This window comes from Myxine glutinosa, chromosome 7 (genome assembly GCF_964187855.1).
Source record: "Myxine glutinosa chromosome 7, kmMyxGlut1.1, whole genome shotgun sequence".
NCBI lineage: Eukaryota > Metazoa > Chordata > Myxini > Myxiniformes > Myxinidae > Myxine > Myxine glutinosa.
In genome coordinates this window covers 185249217-185263173 of record NC_136267.1, presented here as the reverse complement: position 1 = coordinate 185263173, position 13957 = coordinate 185249217, and the positions used below count along the sequence as shown (strand labels likewise).

The 13957-nt window shown below is 43.5% G+C and overlaps 1 protein-coding gene across 1 annotated transcript in view; it reads left to right on the top strand.

Moving 5' to 3' along the window:
* Positions 1-13957, top strand: part of DDX23 (DEAD-box helicase 23) — a 130372-nt gene that overhangs the window by 6168 nt on the left and 110247 nt on the right. The window contains exons 3-4 of the mRNA XM_068123710.2: positions 4205-4261; positions 9075-9168. Of these exons, the coding sequence (XP_067979811.1) occupies positions 4205-4261; positions 9075-9168 (151 nt within the window). The remainder of the gene's footprint in view (positions 1-4204; positions 4262-9074; positions 9169-13957) is intronic.

The following is a 13957-nucleotide window of genomic DNA, read 5'->3' as shown; positions in this document are numbered from 1 at the left end:
CATATATCTCTTCCATCTTCCTTTAATTCCATCTGGGTCCACAACGATTTGTCCCACTTCATCCTTCAAGCAACTCACCCCCATCACATCACACCTCTCTTTCACTATTTGCTTTGCAATCCTGAATAGCACTCTCTGACCCTCTTCCAAATCCAATTATTCTCCGAACATTTTCCTACATCCCTCCTGCGCCTTTGCTACCTCTTTCTTTGCAGCCTTCTTGGCTGCCTTAAACTTTCATGCTCTGCCTTTTCTGCTCCCATACCCTTCGCCTTCTGCCACTCCTTGAACTTCTTCCTCTTCTCGTCAATCTTCTTTCCAACTTCATCATCCCACCACCATGTTTCAGAGTGCCTCGGTGGTCCTTTTGTCCATCCACATGCCTCACCAACGGCTCCCAACAGACTATCTTTCATTGACATCCAACCACTTTCAAGCTCAACCACATCATTCTCGACCCTACTCAGCCTCTCTTTTAATGCCTCCCTTACTGTCACCTCTTTCAACCTCCACACCTTCATTCTCGGTTGGTACTTCACCCGCCGAGCTCTCCTCGCACCTTTCACCCTTATGTCCCAGATAACCAAGTGGTGCTGTGAAACAGCCTCCTCCCCCGGGATCACCTTTGTGACCCGGAGGTGCCCCCTATCTCGCCTACGCACCAGCACGTAGTCAACGGTTGTCGTCGACCCACCTGACGTGTATGTAACAAGCTTATTATCCTCTTTCTGGAACTGAGTATTACAAATCAACAAATCAGCTCCATCAGCAAACTCCTAATTTTTTTCACCTTCTCCATTTCTCACACCATATCCGTAACCCCCATGAACTCCCTCAAAACCGTCCATCCTCCTTCCCACATGTCCATTTAGGTCTCCTCCTACCACAACAACTTCCTCATCTTTCACGTTTTCCATCAGCTTCTCTATAGCACACCAGAACCTGGCCTTCTCTTCCTCGCTCCGACCAACCTGCAGAGCATATCCCGAGATGATGTTCACCAAGAGCTTTCCAATCATCATTTTCACCATCATCAACCTTTCACTCACTCTCGTCACACTCACCACACTGTCTACAAACTCCTCAGAAAATAGGACACCAACACCATTCACGCCCTCCAGGCACCCTTGCCACACAAACCTGTATTTCTGTCCCTGCCTACCCTTCACCATTCTCACACCACTTCCCTTCCATCTCGTTTCCTGCACACAACATATGTCCACTCTTCTTCTGACCAATACTTCCACCACTTCTCCTGATCTCCCTGTCATTGTCCCTACATTCCATGTCCCAAACCTCAGAAACCGATCTCCACGTCAGGCATCAGACGTTTCGTCGTCATAAATGGAGTGATTTCCACCCTTGCTTCGATCCGGTTCCCCACCTTGAGTTTTGACGAGAGGGAGTGGGGTCCCCCATGGGGTACTTCGGGCTGTACCCTGCCCATTTGTAGTTGTAATTGTCATGGTTCTCTTTTTGAGGCAATGTTTTCATGGCCGGATGTCCTTCCTGACGCCAACCCTTTTAGTCGCCTGTTACGACACGCAGGGATACGGTGTACCTATTCTAAACCGGGGTACACACCGGGTAGGTGAAGTGGTATAACAGCCAAAAATGTTTTAATCAAATTCCTTATCCTAAAAATCTGAAATTTCATGCACATGATCTTTGACCCATTTGAATTGAAATATTAAATTCATGACATCATAGGTCACATCATTTGGCAGCCATATTGGATTTAACCTAAAACCCCCAAAAAAATGATTTTCCCAAACCACCAAATCGATTGACTCGAAACTTTACGTGTGTCATTGACTAGGCATGGCGATTAAAAGATGATCACAAAAACATCATTGGTCACATGGTATGGCAGCCATATTGCATTGAAGGAAAATATTAAATAATTATATCTCTGGAACCGCTTAACTCATTGATGCGAAATTTTACAAATATCATCTAACAGCGCTGTTGCATATAGTTTGAAAATGATGATGTCGTAGTCACGTGGTTTGGCAGCCATCTTGGATAGAAAAACTAACCTTATCCGATCAACACAAAACTTCACATGCGTGATCCTCTACCCATACATATGCAGTGTGTACATTTTTCATGTCATATGTCATGTGGTGTGGCAGCCATATTAGCTTGAAACCCGACATTTCAAAAAATCCCTTCTCTGAAACCGCTTCACCGATCGATATGAAACCTGTCAAGACTGGTGAGAATGTGATACTTCAAAACAGCTGAAGGGTTTTAAATCAAACTTGTTTGTATTTAGGACAGTGAAAGAGGGCATCTACCCGTTGTGTGACTATGCGGAGACACAGTCGCACTGCTCGAGTTTTTCTATTCTTCTTATAGTATCTTGGATCGATTGATAATTATATTGGTGATTAATTTCCATGATATGCCTTTTTGTCGGTTCTCATGTAATTTGTCTCAGTAATACATAACGTTCAAGATGTAACATTCCCGATTATGAATTTGTCATCAAAACGATGCAGAAAATATTTTCTTTCGTCTCATTGTTAAAGACACAAATAATTCCCATTATTTCTGTGAACCTGATTTTCTAAAAGTTTTGGCATTTTGACCTTTTATAATGTCTGAATATTTTATATTATATTACAGAATACAGACCACCGTAGTTTGGCAGGGTTGGAGGGGGGTGGGGGGGGGAGGGCAATGCCCCCACATTAATTTTTTTTCTTTCAGTAGTTTGCAAAGACAAAGTATTTAAACATGAGTAACATAGCGAAAGGGAACCCCAGTGCGTGGATTTCTTCCCCTGGCCACGGCAGATATCGCGGTATTTGCATAGTGACGTGATTGGCTGCATCCTTTTTCAAATCAGATTAACAACTTTGAAATTACAACTCGGATCAGACACACTCACACACACACGCACACGCACACACACACACACACACACACACACACACACACGCACACAATACACATACACACAAACAGATACACACACAGACACACACAAACAGACACACGCAAACAGACACACGCAAACAGACACACGCAAACAGACACACGCAAACAGACACACGCAAACAGACACACGCAAACAGACACACGCAAACAGACACACGCAAACAGACACACGCAAACAGACACACGCAAACAGACACACGCAAACAGACACACGCAAACAGACACACGCAAACAGACACACGCAAACAGACACACGCAAACAGACACACGCAAACAGACACACGCAAACAGACACACGCAAACAGACACACGCAAACAGACACACGCAAACAGACACACGCAAACAGACACACGCAAACAGACACACGCAAACAGACACACGCAAACAGACACACGCAAACAGACACACGCAAACAGACACACACAAACAGACACACACAAACAGACACACACAGAGACACAGACACACACACACACAGACACACACACAGACACACACACAGACACACACACAGACACACACACAGACACACACAGAGACACACACAGAGACACACACACAGACACAGACACACACACACACACACACACACACACACAGACACAGACACACAGACACACAGACACACACAGACACACATGCACACACATGTACACACAGACACACACACACACATACACACACACACACACACACACACACACACACACACACACACACACACACACACACACATACACACACACACTCACATACACATACTTATACACACACCCACATACGCATACAAACACACACATACACATACACACATACACACACACACACACCACACACACACATAGACACACATGCTGTGCAGGGGACGGGCTAAAAATGAGGCTAAAACAAAAAACAAGGATGATAAAATAATGAACATATACTGTATTTGTGATTTCACATTCACTGTAGCTACACGAACAAACGGTAGTTTTGGAAGTCAGACCCATTATTTATATTAATCCCCTGCCCCCCCCCCTTCTCTCCCCCAAAATAGATAAGTGAAACTACACCTATGGTACACTGGTACAGACTATCACATAACTGTTTAAAAGCATAACGCATTTTGTAAGTGACAGGGTTCCAGAATATTTGTTTTGTTTCCATGGTGTTTAGTAATTTATGCACTCTTGAAAATAGGAACTTTGCGTGCACCACCTATTAGAGGTAAGCATGTTGATTCAGAATTGCTTCTCTCCCTCTCTATCTCTTTCTTAGAGACAAGTTGCGTGACAAGAAGGAGCGAGAGAAGGACCGGAGTAGGAAGCGTTCTCGGTGAGACATATTGTGGGTTTTTACCTCTGCCATCAAATGTGGATGGAGGTGATGTTTTCACCCATGTCTGTCTGTCTGTCTGTTTGTTTGTGAACGATATATCTCAAAAAGTTGTGGACGGATTCGGACTAAATTTGGCAGTGAGGTAGTGCATGTGACAAGGACGAAATGATTAGATTTTGGTGAAGATCCGGATTCGGATCCGGCTACTAGAATTTTTAAAAGTGATTCTTCACCATTAGGAGATAGGGCCAAAAACGATACATAGCAGGATATCTCAAAAAGTTATGGATGGATTTGGACGAAACCTGGTGGGCAGGTTGTGTGTGTGATCAGGAAGAATCGATTGAATTTTGGTGAAGATCCGGTTCTGGATCCGGCTAGTAGAATTTTTTTTAAAGTGATTCTTCACCATTGGGAGATAGGGCCAAAAACGAAACAAAGCAGGATATCTCAAAAAATTGTGGACAGATGATTTTGATTAAATGTGATTCTGTATTGTGATTTTCTGGTCTACTCTGGGATACAAAACAGAAACTGTTCACCTGGCGGAGGTATGCTTTCTACTGAGTGCCGTTCTAGTTTTTTTTATAATTTTGGGTTTTCCATCCCGTTGTACGTCCATCTGTGAACCCGTCTGTCCATGCGTCCGTAATAGGTTTTCATTGCTGCGATAACTGAAGATCTGCTGAATGGAACTAAGTCAAACTTGGTACAAGTATGTGTGGTGATGCAAAGGCTGAACAAACTAATTGCATTATGGGGTCAAGAGGTCAAAGGTCAGAGGTCCTGTTAGGTTAAAATTGTGTTACGAACTAACTTGTGAACCAGTGATGGGGTTTTGATAAAACTTGGTACAAGTATGAATTATGATGAAAAGATTAACTGATTAGATTTTGACATCAAAGGTCAGATGTCATGTCAGGTAAAAATGGGATACTTGAGAACAGCTGAAGGGATTTAAATCAAACTTGGTACAAATATGTATAATGATGTAATAATGTGGGCGGAGTCATATCGGTCCACATCGCGATGTTCTGGATCACTTATACAGACTTGGCATTTAATATGGAATATTTTTTTTGTGGGGGTGAACTTACTTTTCAAGATGTCTTAGAACCAAAAGTTCATTGGAATTATGTTGCAATTATTCTAGATTTTGTTAATGTGACCTTTAAAAGAAACAAAAACCACATTTGACATTTCAAAGCAAATAAATTAATCCTTGAAAGTAATGTAAACTGATATCAAACTCAATTCACGGACAGTACTGTGTTAAACTTCTGTGCGTTTTCCAGAAGTATCTCTTTATTTTGCACATTAGCCAATTTTTTTTTAACAAAAACAAAAGTTAAATTACGACTGGGATTACGGACAGTAAAATTACAGTTCAGTACTTCGTGTAACCCCCACGAGCATTCAGGAGAGCATGTACACATTGAGGCATGCTGTTCACGAGATTTGCCAAGGTTTGGACAGGAATCGCTTGCCATGCAGTGACAATAGCCTGCTGCAATTCACGCACAGAGGCAGGCTGCTGGTCCAAGTGGTCGATTTGACGCGTTAATTCTGCCCACAAGTTCTCTATCGGATTCATATCCAGGGACATGGCAGGCCACTCCATATGCTCTACACCACGGTCAGCAAGAAAGTGTTGGATCATGCGAGCATGATGAGGCCGTGCATTGTCATCTTGGAAGACAGAGTTTCCTCGAAAGGCTGCACGAGCAAATGGAAGCAATGTTTCTTCCAGAATGGCCCTGTACTTGAACTGGTTCAGGTTTCCATTCAGAACAACCAGGTCAGTTTTGCCCCCTGCATGAAAAGCAGCCCAAACGGTCACCCCACCACCTCCAGCTTGGACTCTTGGCACTATACAATCTTTGTTGTAGGCTTCATGCACTTGTCTGCGCACTCGGACGTGGCCATCTTGACGATAGACCAGAAATCTAGACTCGTCACTGAAGATCACGTGATTCCAGTGTCCTGGCTGCCATTGACGGTGCTCTCTGGCCCACTGCAATCGGCGCTGGCAGTGTTGTCTGGTCAGGCGTGGCTTTCTCAGGGGACGTCTGGCACGATAGCCTGCTTGAACCAGTCGTTGGTCGACTAGCCTTCTGGATACAGGCACATTTGTCAGTTGCTGCCACTCAGCCCTAAGCCGATTAGCTGACTTGGTACGGCCATTGCGGTCTAACCGGTGCAGCTGGCGATCATCCCTCCTTGTGGTTCTGTGGGGACGTCCTGGCCTCGGTATTGGAGTAGGGACACCCCTCTGAGCATTTCGTTTCAGGATCTTTGACACCTGACCTTGAGTGATGCCATACTGCCGAGCAATAGCACGCTGTTTCATGCCGGAATTTCGTAAAGCCACCACTCCATGACAAACAGCATTGTCGAGTTGACGGACCATCTCCAGAGGAAGCGGCAATAACTTTTTGAGATGTGCAGCAGTTGTTTTCCACTAATACAGAACGCAACAACACTTGTATACCCGAATGTGAAGCCAATCATCAAATGCACCTGTCCGTACATTTTGCCATGCCACCTGTGATATAATCCTGTTATTGACTTCTTGCTGCGACAGACAATCAGTGACATGGTTCTTTTATCAAATAAATCACCAAAGTGTAAAAGAAACTCACCAGATTGATATACTGAGTTAAGAAAGTAAACCCAAGTCAAGAAAAAAAAATATTCCATATTAAATGCCAAGTCTCTATGTCACCTTTCACATTTCACAGCGAATGATAATGAAAATGATCGGGCCTTATTTGCATTTTTCCATTAAAATGTGAGTTTTAACCTGACACATTCAGTGTGTGTGTGTGTGTGTGTGTGTGTGTGTGTGTGTGTGTGTGTGTGTGTGTGTGTGTGTGTGTGTGTGTGTGTGTGTGTGTGTGTGTGTGTGTGTGTGTGTGTGTGTGTGTGTGTCTAGAGTGTCAGTCAGTTGTTGGAAAGACAGGATCGATCGAACCTAGTAGTTGCTAACTGTGGTTACAAATCACTTGCGCCAACATTCATTGAGACAAGCATTTAATAACTAACCCTTAAGTCGATTTCATAACAATATTGTTTTGTCATAAAATTGCTCAGCTAAAGAATAGTGAAACATGAACTGGGTTGATCATCATGATAATGACGAATATGAGGTACAGCCAACATGGACCATGACTTGCCACGAATATTAGCCGCAGTCTTCATCGTAGAGCAATGATTTGTTTGCCTGGGCAGGTCTAGGCCCTTGTGGCCATCAGTCGGCATGTTTGGCTTTTGCAAGGTATAGGTATGACTGGAAGGCAAGTTACGAAGGTGCGTGGAGATGAGGAGGGAGGGCAGTCTTCAACAAAGAAAGCAAGAAATGAGAGATCAACATCTGGTGTTATGGCACAGAGATAAAGGAAGGTGCAATGTAATGTAGTCGCAGTCGTAGAGAAACTAGTTTGGTCGCTTTGTTCATGGTGTGCTTTGTACATTGTGCTGTGCCCTGGGGTCATTATTGCTTCGATTATGAGGACCTTCTCAGAGGCTTGCCATTCATCAGAAGGCCCTCTTCATTGGGGGCTGATGCAGCTGGTTAAAAAGTCCTTGGTTGCAGAGCAGTTTCTACAAGGTTTCTGACCTCTGTTAGCTCGTTTGTCACGCTCTTAAGGATCTCTACTGCTCGCTGTACCATAAATCTCAACTTGTTGATCATTATGTGATCGATACAATATCTCAACATGCCCACATACTTGACTGCCGGCCTGGTTTCCAAATTCAGAGATTGTTCTGACGCATTTGGGTGAACTGTTCCTTTTGTGTGTTTTCTTAGTTAAGGATAGGTTTAAGGAAACATGCATAATTTGAGTAAAAATTTTAAATAATGACTATGGTGTGGGTCTTGTTTCACAAACATTTTGCTAAATGGCCTGTTTACTCCAAACTCTTGGAATATCGGCCGCAAGCGGATCCATGACTTGAGGGTCAGTGTGGTTTGCCGCCGCCTTGGCTGTGGTCATCTGAGTGCGCCTTGAGGTCAGTGTAGTTTGCCTCCGCCTTGAGGGTGGTCACGGCCTCAGAGCTCGCAATGGTACAGTCGGGTAATCGAAACAGAAAGAACAAACAATTAATATATAAATATGCAACTTGCTTGCCCATATTAAGTAATACTAGGGCATGCCCGTACTATATATATATCTAAAATTATATCCCCCCCCTCTATTTACATGAAATGGTTTGGTCCATGAAATGTTTTGGTCCATTCGCAACGCCAAAGCGAACGGCGAACGCTTTACATGAAATGGTTTGGTCCATGAAATGTTTTGGTCCATTCACAACGCCAAAGCGAACGGCGAACGGCTTGCGAGTACAGTGACAATCCCCCCCCCCCCCCTCTATTTACATGAAATGGTTTTAATTAGTTTTAAAACATAGTTTAACGCCAACATAGCGGCAACATAGTTTGCCAACGTGAAATAAATGAATACGCTCTCAAATGTGCCGTCCGAGGCAGAGTGTGTTCGCCACGTTCGGCACACGCGATAGCTCGCTGCTCTCTGATTGGTTGAATCGTTTTTTGGACATAGCTCGGTAAGTAATTGTCCGATTAATATGAAACCTTGAAAAGGCACATCCTCGGGTCCCCAGCAATATACCTGGCAAGTTTCAAGTATATCGGACCGGTAGTTGTCGAGAAACAGCGGTCGCATACACACACACAGAGATTACTGGAATTATAGATAGATATCCATTAATTCATGGACAGTTGTGATGTACTGGTTCTTTACTGCTTGCAGCTAATTTTATTTTAGATTTTTCTTCTTCATTTCAGGTCTCGCTCACCCAAGAAGTTCAGTGCGAAAGACAAGAGGTTAAAACAAGAAAAAAATGATGAGGACGACGAGCTTCTTGAAAAGAAGACCAAGGTGTGTACGGATTCTATTTTGGCTGATGAATGAAATTTACAGATCATTGATTGAGGTATGCTAACCACCTTGGGAAGCAAGGAGAAGCTGACGTTTCGTGTGTTGATCCTTCGTCGGAGCAAAATAAAGTTATCCTCATTAAATATGCAACATGTTTACACATAATGTCACGTCAAAACCCTCTTTTGCTCTCACGGGTTAATTCCTGAAACCTCAGCTTCTCTGTTCTGCCCCATGTTAGCATACCTCATTTAATGTACTCTTGATTTCATCCATTGTTCTACCTGTCCGCCAACGCTGTTCAACATTAGCCTTCAAGCTTGACAAATTCTTAATTATACTTTGGCTAACTTGATTTCTTGATTAACTAATTTAACTTGATTTGTGTTCGTTTTTGATTGAAGCTTTTTGCAGCAGGGTTCTTACAAAGAAGTCTCCTCCCAAAGTTGATAGGATACACGAGTTCTTAATTTGTGATTTTTCTAGTAAACAGGTAGATAAGCTTCGACTTCATTCTATTTTTAGGGATACTGGTATAGAGAATTTATTACCCGATAAAGTTAGGGAGCGAGCCTCATTAAAGATTTATTTCGCCTTCACTAAGACCATAGGACAATCCTTATTCAATTACAGTAAATTTCTTAAAACTCTTAGTTTAGATATGGTAAAGGACATTTTGGAGACTTTGACTGTGCATGTTCATCTTCCCCTTTTTGTATGGTCCTTGTGGACACGTAGTTTCTGGTGATTTGCATATTATTAGTAACAGGAAATTAGGGATCTGATGAAAATGGGTGCAGAATATAGGGAACGAGTAACTCGACCTTGGAGCGGCATTTGGTCTTCAATCGTAGATTCTGTTTCTAATTTTGTTAACAGAATGTGCACCAAGTTTAGCTTATCTGTAAACATTTTCATTGCATGGTTTAACAGAGCTGTGGAAGTCCTGGAAAATAGGATTAGGTTTTTTAGTAGTCGGAGCTTGCTTTCACTGGGTCGGTCTAAACAAGCCGAGTGTTCGTAAGGATATTCGGGATCTGCATGATAGATACGTCATAGCTCCAGCGGATAAGGCTGCTAATAATTTTGTTGTGGTTTGTAAAAAGTTTTATGTGGCGGTTTTATTAAGAGAGTTAGGCATTGTTCCGGTTACTTTCACTGGTACAGGAAATAGCACACATGTTCCTTGTCACAAGTCGCTCCAGGATATTATCTCTGAGCAGAAGGAAGTTTTAATGAATTATTTGAGTATTAAATGTAAAGAGGTAAATCTTTGTATTCCTCGGCTTTTCTGGATCCCCAAGCTTCATAAGAATCCATACAAGTATAGGTTTATAGCTGGTTCCAGGCAATATACCACCAAACAGTTATCGGTTATAGTTAACTCAGGCTTACAAGTTGTTAGGGAACAGTTCAGGAAATATTGTTTGGCAATTGAGAATAATTCTGGTGTTAACACTTTCTGGAGCATTAATTCTACTTTGGAGTTCTTAATAGGATTAGATGCCTCAATATCAAGTCAGTTGAGGTTTTTGATTTTTCGACTTTATATACAAATTTGGATTTAGCACTAGTACGGGATTCACTCTTCAAAGTAATTGACAAACTTTTTAGCTCTTTTAATAAGTTTTTATGTGTCAGGTTTGAGAGAACATTCTTTTCTAAAAAGAAATACTCAAGTTTTCATTGTTTTGATAAGCAGAAGTTTAAGGATGCTGTTAATTTTATTTAATTTAATACTTTTGTGTCTTTTTGTGGGATAACGCTTCAACAGGTCAAGGGTATTCCCATGGGTGGGAATTGCAGCCCCCTACTAACGGACATTTTTCTTATTTTCTGTGAATTTTCATTTATGCAAAAACTGATGAAGGAGAAAAAATTCGGACTAGCTAAAATATTGTCTCATTCGTGTCATAGATTTTATTTGTGTGGTTAACTATAACTTTTTTGGGAAGATTGTCATAGGGACCGCAAGGCTAACCCCCGCTCTTGCAGGGAAAATGGCCTTAAAATGCCTGTTTTTGTTTGTTGTAACTATAACTTTTTTGATAGGCTGCTTTCCAAGATTTATCCAGACAGTCTGATTGCAAACAAGAGTAGTAATGATTGTGCAGTTGCTGCATATCTGGACGTGTTCGTTAAAGTTGGACAGAATGGCTTTAGTACGAGTGGATATCATAAAGTTGACGATTTTAGTTTCCCTGTAGTCTTGCACACCTTTCGAGGTAGCAATGTCATCCATGGTACACAGAACGTTGTGGTGAGGCAGTTGCCGTGAAACAACTTGCCTTTGCCTCCTGGAAGGCAAATCCAATGGAAGGCAATCTCATTTCCTTTCACAAAGCCTGGAAACAGTGTATGTCTACCCTCAGGAGAGCCAGGAAACAATATCTCTCCACTCTCAAGACTGAACTATCAAACCTGTCTCCCTCTTCAAATCCTGGTGGCGACTGGTCAAATCTGCTTCTGGTGTTTGTTCCCCCTCCATCCCCTCCCTTACCTCAAATGGCTACACAGCTGACTCCACACGTGAAAAAGCTGAATGCCTCAACTCTGTGTTTGCCTCAAAATCTTGTGTCCTAAACCCGTCTCTCTCTGTCCCACCGTACCCAGTCGTACCCATCTGCTCCTGGACTCTGTGTCCTCTCCTGACAAGGTGGAGAAGTTTCTGTCAATCCTCGACTCTGAGTCTGCAACTGGACCAGACGGCATCAGCCCACGGGTCCTAAAATCCTGCTCTGCCGCTCTTTCACTGCCCCTCTCTGTTCTCTTCACCCTCTCTTTTGCTCAAGGTCATCTGCCATAAGCTTGGAAATCAGCAAACATCACCGCTTTACACAAAAAAGGTGCAAAAACAGATCCTTGCAACTGCAGACCAATCAGCCTGCTCCCAATTATCAGCAAAGTCATGGAATCCATCATTGCTTCTGATATGAAATCCTTCCTCTTCTCCAATGGCTTGATCTCTGATCATCAATTTGGATTCAGACCAGGTCACTCTACTGTGGACATGCTGCTTCTGCTGTCTCAACAATAGATGGAGTTCCTCAATGCCAAACAGGAAGTTAGAGCTGTCTCCCTTGACATATCACCTGCCTTCGATACGGTCTGGCACCTCAATCTGCTCACCAAACTCCTATGTTATTCATGGAAATCTCCACGCATGGAATGCAGACTTCCTCTCTGGTCGCAGCCAACGTGTGGCCCTGAATGGATTTCTCTCATCTCCCCTTCCTGTTCAGGCTGGAGTTCCCCAAGGTAGTGTTCTGGGCCCTGTGCTTTTTCTGGTCTCCATCAATGATCTCTCCGACTCTCTGGAAAATCCTCTCTATCTCTTTGCTGATGACTCCACTCTCTGCCGCTCCATGCCTCTTCCCTCAGATCGGCAGTCTGCAGCCTCCTCACTCTCTGAAGACCTGGACAAAATCACAGACTGGTCAAACAAGTGGAACATATTGTTACGGTCCACTGATTAGGATGTTATTTTTACCGAGCGGAGGTATAACCGCGGCCGAACTGTTCTTCCCCGATTCACCCGATTTACCCAAACGTTGGCTGTATCGCGCCACAGCTACTCAATCTGGAAAACTCTAAAGCGACCGAATGCAAAGAGGAAGAAGACGTACAGAAGAGTAACTGGGTTTATTATTATTTACACACATAAGCAAAAAGAAAGCAGTCACGTTTATTTACAGGGGACATGAGACGCAGGTGACACAGTGCAAATTACTAGCTTATACTGACTTAGTTTACTACCCAGGACAGAACAAACAAAACAAACTCACGTAGGCAAAATGGGGAACTTGCAGGCAGGAATGGCTGGAAAGGATGAGCAGGTGGGATCACAGGGCACAGCGAGCGGGTCCACTCCGGGCGGGAAGCGGGGGGGGGGGGCGGCGGCTCCTTGTAAGCCGCTTTACAGCGCACACCGTCAGGGCTTCACGCGGCTGGTTGAAACGGGGCTGCACTCCTCTGCTGTATCTCTCGTGTAGCTTGCTTCGTAAAAGCTCCTCGGCTTTCTCTTGGACCCTTCCTTTTCGTGTACCTCTCCACGCAGCTCAGCTCAGCCTTTCTCTCACTTCTCTCCAGCCCATCTGCTTGGGGGACACCCCCCGGCGGGTTATATAGGCCCCGCCCCTCAACCTTTGCGAACCTCCCCCAAACGCTCTTCCTCCGCCCTCTCAAACCAAACCCCTCGTGCTCGGTTGGTTGTTCGGGGCTGGTTCACTCCTCCCCTCTATGACGAGGTGGAGACACGCCCTTCTTTCCCAACCCTGCCTCGTGGCCAATGGTGGTTGAAGAAAACCGCCCAAAATGCAGTTGGCCATTGAAATGAAATGAAAGGGGATCTACTCTTATTTCACTTGGTGCAATGGAGTATTTAAATTAATGGGAGACACAGCCTTACCCTAAGACACATAATAAGATATAAGCTACTGAACAAGGGTTTTATCGTGTCCTGCAATGTGGTGTTTATGGAATAACTACCGAGACGCCCTTTGACCTTCACACTACGGAGGTATTTACAAGGAATCATTACATTTTACAGAGGGTGATATTTACAACAATTTACTATACAATACAACACAATAAAAAAACACAATCCTCATATCCGCAACAATATCTTTCAATCCTGACAAATCTCACATTCTTACTATGTCTCTCCGAAAAGATCGACTGGACAACCCTCCCATCTACTTTCTCAACAATCCTCTCGAAGAAGTTCTGTCGCTCAAGCTTTTGGGTCTCACTAACTGCCATGATCTTTCTTGGGAAAACCACATTTCCA